We start from the raw sequence: 15,147 nt of genomic DNA on the forward strand, positions 1-15,147 counted from the left end.
ACTCACCTTGAGTTGAGTTGGTGGGGGTAAAGGGAAGCTGAAGTGATCTGGTTCTGGAAATCTGGCCTTAAGACTCTCAATGGATTGGAAGAAAGTCATTAAGCACTCTGTAGCATTGCATCTTCCAGCTGCTTCTGAAATTGTGGCAGATCTATTGGTGAGCACAGAACTCCATGTGACCCCCCCCTTGCCCTTTTCAGTTGATCTGCTGGCACATTCAGTTAAGAGGCATTATTACTGCTATGATCAATCTTTTCTAATTTACTCTAATGCCAGTGATGTCTCTTGTAGCCACTGGTTTGCCTAGAAATTTAGAGCAAAATTTTGAAGATGCACACTGAACGAAACATGCCCTGACTAGTACTTTTTTTTTGCTGCACTTAGAGATCTAGCATGCCACAGTGCGGAGAACGAGATCTACCTCAGGCATTCGATAATAAACATGATACAATTAGGTGTCTTGGCAAAAGGGACCATAATATGACAAAAAATTAAAACAGAATTATAAAATGTACGATTTTGAGAGGTGAATTTGGGAAATTGGACCAAGGACTCCTGTTTGAAGAGAGCCATTGCTTAAATGATGATTATGTGGTGTACTTATCTGTTCTTCGCTGCTGGGAATGCTGAGAATGTTCTCTGTTTCTGGAATTCTGTTCAGTGAACAGGTCTACTGACTTGCTTTTATGCCTGGATTTTGCTTTTTTCCCCGGATTTTGCTTTTTTCTCCAATGCCCACAAAGCATTTTGTGGATCATCTGATTAAAAAAAAAAAGACTTTCCTAATGTTATAGTGTTTCCTATCTGGCTACTTGGAGCTACAGAGTCATAGGGTCAAATAACACAGAGCAGGCTCCTTGGCCCACCAACTCACCAACCTGGCTGCACCCATCAAGCACCCGTTTACACTAATCGCACGCCCATCTAATTTTTACCCTCCCATCTCTCTAAGCAACTGTCCCCAGATTCTAGAACACACCTACGTCTGGACCACTTAATCATAACTAATTAACCTCTGAACCCACACATCTACAGGGTGTGTTGGGGGGGGGGGACCAGAGGAAACTCGTATCACAGGGAGAGCATGCAAATTTGACATGGATAGCAACAAGGGCAGGATTGAACCCGAGTGACAGAACTGCATGGCAGAGGCTCTAACTGCTGCACCACTGAGCTAGCCTTTCGATAGATAGATAGATATACTTTATTAATCCCGAGGGAAATTTGGTTTCATTACAGCCGCACCAGAGCGAAAAAATAGCAATACAAAAAACCCCAACAATCAAACAACAAAATGCAAAACTATGCCAGATGGAAAATAAGTCCAGGACCAGTCTATTGGCTCAGGGTGTCTGACCCTCCACGGGAGGAGCTGCACCTTCGATGGCCACAGGCAGGAACGACCTCCTGTGCCTCCCAGTGTTGTATCATGGTGGAATGTGGCCGGTCCAACAGCAAAAAGTTCAATATCCAGTCTGCAAACACGTTCCTCGATTGTAATATACCCCGGATTGCACCATCTGTTGCTAGCCAGATCAGTAAGCACCCCACTCCTTCACGCCGCTTACTGCTCTCAGTGCACTTCCAGTCAGGCGGAACGGTATTACCCACCGAACTCCTCTTCTCCAAAAGTCTCTGTTGTCTACCAGATGGATCATTTTGGCACTCTATTTTGCAGCTGGACAGCCTCAGGATTTCCAAACAGAGGCAACACCCAACCTTCTCCTAAATCGTTGATCTTGACTCCAATGACTTCTCTGTGAGATAGCTGTTATTGCATTCACAGCTCTGTGTGACTCCATTTACTTTGGAGAAATCCAATGCAGATTAAGTGACAACACTACCAGCTACTTCAGTCCTGTCTGCACTTGTGACTCCAAAACACTGTGGCCCATTATTCCTATTCTACGTCTGATGTCCTTGTTCATTTCTCTGTTATTAACTTCATGTAGTCCTTCAGTGAAGTGCAACACAAGCTGCAAAGTGGAGAACATTTATTTTCTCGATGGTATCAAGTAATCCTGTGTCTGAGTTCACTTCAGTTACTTAATAGTATGATGATAATTTTATATTTAAACATGTTTTAAATTCAACCTCCAATTCTTTAACACTATCTTGCACTTGTTATTGCTTAACTGAGATAACTTTCAGTGCTCCTCTACAAAAGCTTCTGCTCAATCTGTATTAATATGCTTTTCTCACTGTAAATGAGTAAATATACAGTAACATCTGGTAATTCAACATCTTTGGTGCCAAGCTAGCATACTTTTGGATAGTACTCTTATTAGTACCCCACCACAATTTTAGTTCATTTTTTTAAAGATATTTCATAATAAACTTTCCAGTGATCCCAGTGAGTTTAAAAGGACTGCAGGAACAGGATATTTTGCTGAGTTTCAAAGGAATGAACCAAGGTCTCGGTGAGTTTAAAGGGAATGCAGGAAATGGGGCCCCTGGTGAGGTTAAAGGGGACTGTAGGAAATGAGTTTAAATCCAATATGGGAAACAACCAGATGCTAAACCATCAAGATTTCTGGACAATTGGTTATCGGAATTTTACTGTGCTTTTTTATCTTTTTCTTTTCAGCCCTGATGAATGGTTCCTACAGAAATAGAAATGCTTTGTACTCTCATCATTCTGTCTTTGACCTAGATCACCTGCATTTATTTCACTTGTGCAATGGGATGTCGGGAAAGAGGCAGAGAGCCTCAAAACATAAAGGAAAATACATTTGAATATCAGTGAACTGTAAACTCAGTTTTAGAAATATTTGAAAATGCCCTATTTTGATACGCTCTATTTCTATCCAAGTGTTTTACTTCTGTATGATGTATGTCTGGATTTCTTTTAAAATGAATTATTTTCTTAAAAAAATCTGCCTCATTTAGTCTGTCACAAACTACTACTGCTACTACGTTGACTCAGGCCTAGGCCTGTCACAAAACCGCATAATTAGCAAATGGATTTTCTTTGGATAGGACAATAAAGATTCCAGACTCTGCGGATGGTCTTGGATTTCAGATTCGAGGATATGGTCCATCAGTTGTCCACGCTATTGGCAGAGGTAAAAAGATTTTTTTGCCAGGCACGTTTAACACCAGTCACTGACAAACACCTGGCTGACATCTGTATGCTGTCAATGAAAGGAAAATTTACTTAATTACCTGTTTTAAACTGCATCAGTATGCACTGGTACATAACTGCCATTAGTGGATAGCACGGAATGTTTCTCCTTCAAGTGTTGTACAGTCAAAACTTGCAATTTATATTTTATAGCAACTCACTCAGGTTGGAGGAACAACACCTTATATTCCGTCTGGGTAGCCTCCAACCTGATGGCATGAACATTGACTTCTCTAACTTCCGCTAGGCCCCACCTCCCCCTCGTACCCCATCTGTTACTCTTTTTAATGCACACATTCTTTCTCTCACTCTCCTTTTTCTCCCTCTGTCCCTCTGAATATACCTCTTGCCCATCCTCTGGGTCACCCCCCCCCGTCTTTCTTCCCGGACCTCCTGTCCCATGATCCTCTCGTATCCTCTTCTGCCTATCACCTGTCCAGCTCTCGGCTCCATCCCTCCCCCTCCTGTCTTCTCCTATCATTTTGCATCTCCCCCTCCCCCTCCAGCTTTCAAATCCCTTACTCACTCTTCCTTCAGTTAGTCCTGACGAAGGGTCTCGGCCTGAAACGTCGACTGCGCCTCTTCCTATAGATGCTGCCTGGCCTGCTGCGTTCACCAGCAACTTTGATGTATGTTGCTTGAATTTCCAGCATCTGCAGAATTCCTGTTGTTTGCATTTATATTTTATAGTTACATTGTATTCAACTGACATGTTTGTTGGGTCTTGAAATATTGAAGGACAGCTTCAAAAACAGTGAAGGCTGCACGTTTAATCAAATTTCTTTCAACAGAAGTGCCAAAGTAGCCAAGTTACATTTATTTTCATGTAATGGATTTATGTTCGTAATAAAAACATGATTTGTTTTGTAGTAAGGACCTGGTTGCATATGGTTATGGCTGATAAGCCTGACTTAGATATAGGGGGATGGTGTTTGAGGAGCAGGTCAAAAATGAGGCAAGAGAGGGAGGGTAGGTTGGAGATCGGTGATCATTTTGGGTTGTGGAGGGGCAGGAGATCTCAGGTCTGGGAGGAGTGGAAGATCGTGGTCTGCTTCTGGAGAGATTGTATATCGGAATATGGAAGGTTGGGGTTATGTGGAGGGGACAATTGGAGATTATGATTAGGTAAGTAAAGGATTTAACTAATTGGGATCTGGGTCAATTCCTATGCCAGTAACACCAGAGGTTCTCAACAATGGTGATTTCTATAGCAGTCTGCCTACTTTCCTTTGCAAAGATACATTGCATTGAAGTTGATATTGCCCCTTGAGTTACTGATGGTGTTAGCTGCACTTGGGTGTTTATTTAAATTTACAGCATGATCCTTAAAGACCTGGAAGTGGGAGTAATTGCAATTCACTCCCAATAAAAAAACATTTTTCAATTGCAAAATGCTGGAAGAAAAACTGCTTTGGACAACTGAATTTCTAGGCATTTGTGTGTTAAATTTTATGATAAAAAAAGATCTCAGAGAAGACATGAAAGTGAAGGGACACAAAACTCTGAAAATATTCTTCAACCAGACAGGTTTGAATTCAAACCTTTCAATGAGGAATATTTTGGCTTGAAGGGAAGATTGCTACCAAATGAGTCATGTCTGAGATGGATTAAGGAAGAGGGAGTTCTCCACCTGGAGTTTCAAAATAGAGGATTTAAAACCTGGCATTTTAAGAAGTACACATTAAATCTTCAGTAATTAAATCTGCATCTGAGATCAAAGCTAGTTTAACTTGTGCATAATCCAATACGAAAAAAAAACAACCATAAAGACCTCAACAACATTAAAAATTTGGGGCAAGTGATTTGATGTACCATGACATCCTGTAACAAATTCTGATATTCATTACATTGCATGACTTACTGTACATCGCAATCAATGTGAAACATTCCCAGAATTAATAAAAACACCAGATCCACACTGTTGTTGCTTGAACAAAGTCACTGGAGAAAATTACTGGTAGATACAAAGCAGCTTCTTTATTTGACAAAACAAGGTACAGCAGGCATCATATGGAGACACTTTTGGTTGAATGATCTCGCTGGCCCAACACTGGGCTCAATATTTTATGCGCTAAAGATCAAAGGACAACTCCATATTTACAATGTATGAGCAATGTTACACACAAACTTCACACCTCCTGATTCAAATCCACACCACTGACATCCAAATGAATTTTAATCAGTATTGTCTGGACTGGGATTCACAATTTATAGGAACCCATTGTTCAGAGCTGCACTCCAAATTAAATCCCCAGTACTGTCTTTCAAATGTGAAGACTGATAGCCAAAGTCAATTGCTAAATGCCCTAAACTCAAAAATCACTCTGCCACATACCACCAATAAATCACTTGCCTGATCATAGTTTCATGTAATGATACAGCACAAAAGCAGGCTGCTCAAAGATCAGAAACTGTAAACAGAATCAATGAACAACAAATTGGGCAAGTGTAAATATAAAGAAATAGCAATAAATAATGAGTATGAAAGAACATGAAAAGAAAGAGCATGAAATCACAAGATCCTTCAATTGAGACCATCGGTTGTGGGAACACCAGAAATAGAATGAGTGTAGTTATCCCCTTTTGATCAAGAGCCTCATGGTTATGGGGTAGTAACTGTTCTTCATCCTTCTGGTATGAGTCCTGAGGCTCCCGTACCTTCTAACTGATGGCAGTAGCGAGAAAAGAGCATGGCCTGGGTGGTGAGGATCTTTGATGATGGATGCTGCTTTTCCATGGCAACATTTCATGTAGATGTGCTCAATGGTTGGGAGGGCTTTACCTGTGATGTACTAGGCTGAATCTATTACCTTTTGTAGGATTTTTCGCTTAAAGGTGTTAGTGTTCCCAGACCAGGCCGTAATGCAGCCAGTCAGCGCACTTTCCACCACACATCTATAGACGTTTGCCAAGGTTTTTGATGACATACCGAATTATTCAATTAACCCCACTTCTCCACTCTCCTCCCTTGAGACCCAGTACTATTTTTCTTCAGGATCTCACCTTTCCCATGTACCTATGTCATCGGTGATAAGTCAGACGCTCAGTAAGTTACTTAACAGATTACAACCTCTAATATTGCAAACTAAAAGGTTGCAGGTACTTAAAGTCAAGAAGCTGTACTTACACAATCCTTTGAGGGTGGCAGAAAACAGATGAAACCATTTTAAAAATCCATGTCATTCTATCTATGAGTATTAAAGGAATAGAGTTGCAACATAAAAAGTGGACTAAATCGAAAGGGGTGAATACAGGACTGAAGGTCTTATACTTGAATGTGTGCAGAATATGGAATAGGGTGGTTGAACTTGTAGCGCAGTTACAGATTGGCATGTATGACATTGTGGGTGTCACTAAGTCGTGGCTGAAAGAAGGTTATAGCTACGAGCTTAACATCCAAGGATATTCATTCTTTCAAAAGGACAGGCATGTAGGCAGAGGGGGTGGTGTGGCTCTGTTGGTAGAAAATGGAATCAAGTCAAAAAAAGAAGAGACATCAGGTCAGAATGTGTGGAATCATTGTGGCTAGAGCTAAGGAACTGCAAAGGTAAAAAGACACTGATGGGAGTTGTATACAGACCCCCAAACAGTAGTTAAGATGTGGACTACAAATTACATTGGAGGATGTCTTAAACACGAGAAAACCTGCAGATACTGGAAATCCAAAGCAACACACACAAAATTGTGTTCATATCTTCAACTATACTTTCTCTGGGTTTTCTGGGTATTTCTGAAATCATCCTTTCAGCAGTTTTAGAATAATTCTGTATTCTTTCCAATTTCTAAGCAAAGTTGTAGAATTTTTGTTCTTCCTCCACATTTTTGATTAATTTGTTAATTCATTTAAAATCACATGAGTTTGTGTTTATTCCGTTTGCCTCAAAGTTTCAGATTAAATATATTCATGTAGCTACACGTGAATATGTGTTGCACTATCACACCCACCTGTGAATTTTATTAAGGTGCTCCTTCATTTGGCTGAAGTTCAATTTTTCTTTTTAACTCCAAAGCCTCATAATTATTCTATTTCTGCCAGCTGTTTTGTATTGCCCCTGTATTTGCATTATTTAGAAAATCCAAGTCAGAATAAACGAGGTACTCGATAATAAAATGATAATGCACTGGTTTTATCCCTTTAAAGTCACCTACTATTCTCCTTGATCTGTTTCCTGTTTTTCCATCAAGCAAATAGATTTTCTTCTTCTAGTGACCTTGTGGTTTGCTGCTAGAGAGCTGTATAGTCCCAACTATGATGGCCCAACAAGTTTATGCTGTACTGCTGTATATATTTATAAAGTTAAAAATAATCTTGGCAAACACTCATGGAAACAAAATATTTCTTCTCTATCTATTGCAATATCTAGTCAGACACAACTCTAGTATGGCTTTGAAAGGAATCATTTAACTGATCACTCCAGTCCCATTTTGATCATCTGTCCTCAACTGTCAGGAAATTTATCGTTTTGTGGCAGCAGCACATTGCAATACATAATGATTTAAAAAACAATATGTATATAAAGCAGTGTAAAAAGAGAGCAAAAAATAATGGGATAGTGTTCATGGGTTCATTGTCATTTCAGAAATCTGATGGCAGCGGGGAAGAAGCTGTTCTTGTAACTTCGAGCGTGTGTCTTCAGGCTCCTGTATCTCTTCCCTGATGGTAGCAATGAGAAGAGGGCATGTTCTGGGTGATGGGGGTTCTTAATAATGTATGCCTCTTTCTTGAGGCATTGTCTTTTGAAAGTGTCCACGATGCTGGGGAGGCCAGAGCTGGCTGTGTTTAGAACTTTCTGTGGCTTTTTCCGATCCTGTGCAGTGGCCCCTCCATACCAGACAGTGATGCAGCCAGTTAGGATTTTCTACATGGTACACGTGTAGAAATTTGCAAGAGTCTCAGGTTACATACCCAGTCTCCTCAGCTCCTAATGAAATCTAGCCCCTGTTGTCCCTTCTCTGTAATTGTATCAATATTTTGGACCCAGGATAGATCTTCAGAGATGTTGATACCCTGGAACTTGAAACTACTCACCTTTCCACTGCTAATCCCTCGATGAGGACTGGTGTGTGTTCCCTCGATTTCCCCTTCTTGGAGTCCACAATCAAATCTTTGGTCTTACTGACATTGAATGCAAGGTTGTTGTTGCGGTGCCACTCAACCAGCTGATCGATCTGGCTCCTGTACGTCTTCACGTCACCATCTGAAATTCTGCCAGCAATAGTTGTGCCGTCAACAAATTTATAGATGGTGTTTCAGCTGTACCAAGCTACATTTTCGTGTTTGTAGAGAGAGTAGAGCAGTGGGCTAAGCACACATCCCTGAAGTGTGCCAGTGTTGATTGGCGGTGAGGAGAAGAGGTTATTTCCAATCCACACCAACTGTGGTCTCCTGGTGAGAAAGTCAAGGATCCAGTTGCAGAGGGAGGTACAGAGATCCAGGTTTTGGAACTTGTTGACTAGAACTGAGGGTATGATGGTGTTGAATGCTGGCCATAATCAGTAAAAAGCAGCCTAGTGTAGGTATTGCTATTGTCCAGGTAGTCCAAGGCTGAATGGAGAGCCAGCGAGATTGCATCTGCTGTGGATCTATTGGTCCAGGTCCTTGTTTAGGCTGAAGCTGATTCTGGCTGTGAGTAACCTTTCAAACATTTCATCACAGTAGATGTGAGTGCAACTGGATGATAGTTGTACTCCTTGAAATCACCAGAAATTCTGAACTGTAGGAATATGTATCGAGTGTGAGCATTATGTTTTCAGCTACCATGGGTAAATAGAAACACGAACCATTGTGTTTTCCTTTTGTAAGTGTCTTCGTGGTAATGTAATACTCTGTAAATTTGTGCATGATAGGCTAGAATAAAAAATGAATGGAACATCTCGGAGCCCTTGGTCAGAAGGTTTGCCTTGAGCCTCCTCTATCATACTGCTTGGAATTGCAAAGTTCTTCTTAAAACTGCTCTGGAATTTCCTTCCATATTCCAGAAACCCTCAATCAAAATGAAATAGTTCACGCATACTTGTTTTCCATTTTGTAAACTTTCTATTTATTTTCTCATTCTTAATTGACTTAATGTTTTCCTAACAAGATAAATTGTCTTGGAGATGAAGGGTAGAGAGAGGAGGAAGCTGAATGATTGCTATTTTCTTGCCACATTCACAGTTCATGATCCTCCTAGTGTTTAACTAACATCATCTATTTATTGTATCATAGATTTATAGAGTTGGACTGGATAGATAAGGGCCCTTTCTTGCACCACATCTATGTTAACCTTTGCCAACCACACACATCCCATTTGACAACAATTGATCAGTAAACTTTTATGCCTTAACTATTCAAAAACCTATCTACGTGTCTCCTAAATGTAGTGATTTCATTTGACTCTACCCCCTCTTCTGGTAGTGCATTCCATAAATCAATCACTCTCTCTGTAAAAGAATGCATTCCTTTCACATCCCCATTTATAACCCCTTTTTTGACATTAATCCTATGTCTGCTTATCTTTGATCCACTGCCATGGGAAAAGATTCTGAGTGTCTATCATATCCACGATTCTTGGAATTTTCAAAGGTTTCAAAGGTACATTTAATGTCAGAGAAATGTACACAATATACATCCTGAAATACTCTTTCTTTGCAACCATCCACAAAAATAGAGGAGTGCCCCCAAAGAATGAATGACAGTTAAATGTTTGAACCCCAAAGCCCCCAACTCCCCCCTCCCACACATAAGTGGCAGCAAAGCAACAATCTTCCCACCCCCACCAGCAAAAAAAAAGCATTGGAACCCACCACCGAGCACTCAAGCATGCAGCAAAGCATCAGCAAAGACACAGACTTGCAGTACCCCAAAGACTACTCGTTCACCTGGTATTCAACATACACAGGTGTGCGCTCTCTCTCTCGCCCCCTCTCCCTCCCCCTCCCTCTCCCTCCCTCTCTCCCTCTCTCCCTCTCCCACTCCCTCTCCCACTCCCTCTCCCCCTCCCTCTCCCTCCTTCTCCCTCCCCCTCCCTCCCTCTCTCTCTCTCTCCCTCTCTCTCTCTCCCCCTCCCTCCCTCCCTTCCTAATAAGTGAAAAGAGGTGTCCCTTTTTCACAGCAAGAGGGGAGACATAACAAACAACTCATTGTTTTACGATGTTAAAAGTCCGTTGCGTCGCTTTTTCCGAGCTCTGTGCCCAAAGAACTTGGGTCTCTGGGCACACAGCCAGCAGCTAGCTCGCTGCTTTCGATCTTCCGTCTCCCACGACACACTGAATTCCAGCAGAGGCATCGACCTTCAGTCCACCTGTCTCCAGAGCCACGAGATCCCGTAACTCCGAAGATGAGCTAATTTCCTAGGCCACATCCTTGGCATACCGAATAATGGTCAGTCACGAAAGCTCGTGAGCGGGTCCCATTCGCACAAAGAACCAAAGTCAGCATGTAACTCCAGGTCAGGGTCTTCAAAGAACCCTGAAAGGGAAAAATAGAGATATTGAAGTTAGAAATAGAGCTGTTCTTTCTGAAGATGCAAGCAGAGGAGTTGCTGTTAGGCTCCATTGTCCTCCTTTTATATCCCTCTTTAAGATAAACGATCCCTCTTCCATCTCACACCCTAGATTCCTTTGTTCCATGAAAAACCTATCCATTCTCTCCCCATAACTAGGCAACATCCTGATGAATCTCCTCTGCACTCTCCAATGCAACCACATCCTTCCTACAGTGTGGCAACCAGACTATAGTCAAAAAGACAGTTTGTAAAGTTGAAACATTGCATCCTAACTTTTATATTCTATGCCTCAATCTATGAAGACAAGCATGTGATATAATTTCTTTACCATCATCTCACACAGTGTTGCCACTTTCAGGGAACAATGGACTTGAACTCCAATGCCCCCTTATTCATCAGCTTGCACTTGTTGGGATTTAGTTCCATCTGGAATCGTTCCACCTAACGTTCTTTCTAATCTATATCCTGTTGTAGTCTAGACAATCTTCCTCACTATCCATGAAATGAATTTTCATATCATCTGGAAATTAGCTAACCATACTTCCTTCATCCGCATCCAATTTGTTAATACATATCTGCGTTTCACAAGCAGCAAAGGTCCCGGTGCCTAGCCCTGTGGCGTCTCACAGGTCAGAGACCCCAGCTAGAAAAGCATCCTTCCAACAGCATTGTTTGGTTCAAAATTTGGTCGCAATATCCAGATCAGCTTGGGTCCGATGTGACTTAACTTTCTGGTTAAGACAATGATGTAGGTCAATTTCATTACAAAATTCCATATAGCCAATGTCGGTCACTTTGCCTTATTCATTATTCTTTGTTAGCTCCTCAAAAAACTCAAATAAAATTTTCAGGCAAGATTTCCCCTACATAAACCAGTGCTGGCTATTGCTGATTAGCTCTACCTTTCCAAATATATGAAAAATCCTATCCTGTTGGGAGAATTTTCTCCAATAATTTCTCAAACACTAATGTAAGGCTAATGTATTGGCCTGCAGTTACATTGCCTTATCCCTATTGCCCTTATTAAATAAAGGAATCACATTAGCTGTCCTCCTTTCTTCTAGTACCTCACCAGTGGTGAATAAAAATGCAAAAATCTCCATTAGGGTCTATGCTACCTTGGTGCCCACAGCAACTTAGGGATTTACTAACTATTATGAGTTCCATGACAATAACATCTCCATTTTCTTAATGAAATCTCGAATGCCATTGTGATCTGCATTGTTATTCATTTTTATTAACTCATCTACATATGTTACAGGATTTTAGGAAGATAATCTTAACCAATTGTGCATATTCCTCCAGCATGGCCAACTTTAAGTTCAATGCAAATTTGGTATGTTGGAGCTTAATGTGAATTTCATGTCCGCTGCCTCATTTCTGTCAGGCCTGCTCCTGCTGACATCTCCCAGTCTCCACCCATTAAAAACATTTGTTTCAGACTCATCACCTGCATCCTATTTAACCCCAGTTCTCATCCACGTCCTTGTTCACTTATTGAACCAGCTGGTCTCATCCAGTTGCTCTGAGTTTTCATTCTCCCTTCCTAAAGCTTACCTGGTTCCCTGCTGTGCCTAGTTTCTGTTCTCTCTTGTTTTGTGGGCCCTCATGCTTGTTATTTTACAGTCTTTATTTAAGTTATCGCTTACTCCTAAATCATCTCCACCACTCTGCTTCTGGGTCAAGCCTCCTCTGCATTTCCTGACAATTTCATGCTCTTGCTAAGCAACCGATAGAGTGGAATATAGTAATTTGTCTAAGAGGTAATAATTGAATCAATCTACCGATGATATAAACAGTTTTCAATTTATTAGTCCAGTGAATTGCCTTATTTAACTTTAGTATTGTTGCTAGTTTATTGTAGAAATTCCTCAAAGAAACAATGAGGGTTAAACTATTGTGAAATATTGCATTATTCACTATAGATGCAGAGAAGTGAAAAAATAATGACACTGAATTAAAAGTTTTCTGATTTCCGTTTCATGTTGTAAAGGAACCGTAGCAGCAGAAGCAGGCCTCCATCCTGGTCAATGCATCATCAAAGTAAATGGCATCAACGTAAGCAAGGAGAGTCATGCAAGTGTGATAGCACATGTCACAGCGTGTCGGAAGTACAAGCATCCTTCACAGGTAAATATGTGGGAAATATCTCCAATTAATGAAGATGAAACTCTAGTGTAGGATTTCTTCATCAAGCAAAAGTAGGGTACACAAAGGTCCGTTGGTAGGTTAGAGCAGTGGTCCCCAACCTCCAGGCTGCAGACCGATACCGGGCCGCGAAGAATGCAGCGGTGCAGCGGTAGCCGGAATGCACCCAGCACATCTTTAAGAAACAAGCCGAAATAAACAAGCTAGTTAATTAGGTGCCACCCGGCACGTAAGTGTCCGTCCAGATCAGAGGCGTAGGCGACATTTACGTGCCAGGCGGCACCTAATTAATTAGCTTGTTTACTTTGGCTTGCTTCTTAAAGATATGCTAAGTGCGTTCTGGCTACCGCTGCATTCTTCGCGGCAATGTATTGGTCCGTGGCCCGGAGGTTGGGGACCACTGGGTTAGACGACAGGGAAGTTTCTAGCATTCAGCATCAAAAGACAAGAAAGCAAGAAGGGAGAAAATGGATTTTCAGAGAAAACTTGCATGTAATACCTAAACAGTCAGTAAGAGTTACTGTGGATATATAAGTAGTGAGAAGGTGGCTAGATTGGTGTGGGACCTCTAGAAAACAAGAGCGGTAATTAACAAGAAACAAGGTAACGATGGATACATTAAATCAATTTTTCTGTATCAGTTTTCTCCATGGAATACACTGCAAATATCTATAAGATAACAGATAGACTAATTCAAATAAATTCTGTGAAGGTACCAGAAAATTGGAAAACAGCTAATGTGACTCTACTGATCCAAAAGAGAGGAAGACAGAAGATGAGAATTATTGGCCAGTTATTTTAACTTCTGTTGTTGACAGGATGCTGGATTGAATAATCAAAGAGAAAATAACATGCCATATAGGAAAGCTAAATATAAACAAAGCCAGGGATTCATGTGTGACAAATTTGCTCAAAGGCAAATAGTAGCTATAAAATAATGGGCTAGTCATTTAATACTGAGGTGGGTAGAAATTTCTTCTATCAGTTCTGCTCTCAAATGTGGGGAATGCCAGGTTATTAGATACATTTAGGTTGGGGATAGATAAATATTTGAAAGAGTGAGGAACTGAGGACATAGAGTGGGAGTTGAGGCTATTGTAGATAAGCCATGATCATATTGAATGGTGGACAGGCTTGATAGGACTGGTGCCTACTCCTGGTCCTATTTTCTTGAATGAGAAAATAACATTTTCAATGAGAAAATAACACTAATAAACATCAAAAAGGTTGAGGTATCAGGAGTTTGTATTCTAGGGGAGTGTTGCCAAGGTCAGAGGCTTCAAATTAAATATGCAGCTCTGTTAAATTATGAATATATCGAGAAGTATTATAATATAGTTGCTAAAGGACAGTGTTCTTGCTGCATGAAATAGAATTTAGTTGCATAAAATTTAGAGAAAATCAAGTTCATAGCAATAAGAAAAATAAAACAATGCTATAAAGAAACAAATGAAGGGCAGTACTAATTATGCAATGTCTACTGTATATATATATATAGAAATGTATAATAATTTGCAAGTATTAAACTCCATGATAATTTAATAAAAGTACAAACATTGGATATAATTTTGACAATATGGTATTTAGTTTTTAATCACTAGTTTCTGTGGATTAACACATACAAAATGCCAGAGGAGCTCAGTGGGTCAGATAGCATCTATTGAAAGGAAAAAAAGAGTCAATGTTTCATCAGGACAGATGAATGGTCGCGGCCCAATGCATTGACTCTCTATTCTTTTCCATAGACACTGCCTGACTTGCTGAGTTCCTCAAGCATTTTGTGTGTATTACTTTAGGTTTTGAATCTCTGCACTAAGCAGATGTGGCTGTAAGAGAATGTGACACAATATTGTAATAACTGGTGGTGTAGCATAATTTTATGATAGTAAAAGGGATATAAAATTGGTATCTGATATAGAAAATATGTTCAGTTTATATTTGGTAACTAGTTGCACAAAATAATCAGAAATTCATTGATGATGGCACAATGTGCATCTTGTCTGTGAATAATACAGATGTGTAAAGGACGGAGCATGAAGATATGAAGATTACATCTCTATATCAATTCATTTATCCCAACCAGTTTCTGTGGATATTAATCCTTCTACAGCAAATGGTCTTAAGCATATTTACTCATCCATGTCACTTCTTGCCTTCTTTTGTTTACTTACTCAAAATTGATCTTGATGTTGATTGTTTGTGACTGGATTGTTTTTAATCCAGTGTTCATGGCCCTAAATTATAAGTCATTGGAAACAGTTACTTTTGCTTCTTCATTCATTTATTAATGGGAGTGGCTGACAAGGCTAGAATTGATTGTTTGTCTTTAGTTGCTGTAAGAACCTGCTGGTGGAGTTCATTAAGTTATTGAAATCTATACGGAGCCAA

The 15,147-nt window shown here is 40.3% G+C and overlaps 1 protein-coding gene across 1 annotated transcript in view; it reads left to right on the plus strand.

Annotated features, from left to right (window-relative positions):
• The window catches only part of prex2 (phosphatidylinositol-3,4,5-trisphosphate-dependent Rac exchange factor 2), a 401,147-nt gene that overhangs the window by 179,448 nt on the left and 206,552 nt on the right, over nt 1–15,147 (plus strand). Inside the window, exons 19-20 of the mRNA XM_063064762.1 lie at nt 2,980–3,065; nt 12,605–12,741. Of these exons, the coding sequence (XP_062920832.1) occupies nt 2,980–3,065; nt 12,605–12,741 (223 nt within the window). The remainder of the gene's footprint in view (nt 1–2,979; nt 3,066–12,604; nt 12,742–15,147) is intronic.

This window comes from Mobula hypostoma, chromosome 1 (assembly GCF_963921235.1).
Source record: "Mobula hypostoma chromosome 1, sMobHyp1.1, whole genome shotgun sequence".
In the NCBI taxonomy this organism is placed as follows: domain Eukaryota; kingdom Metazoa; phylum Chordata; class Chondrichthyes; order Myliobatiformes; family Myliobatidae; genus Mobula; species Mobula hypostoma.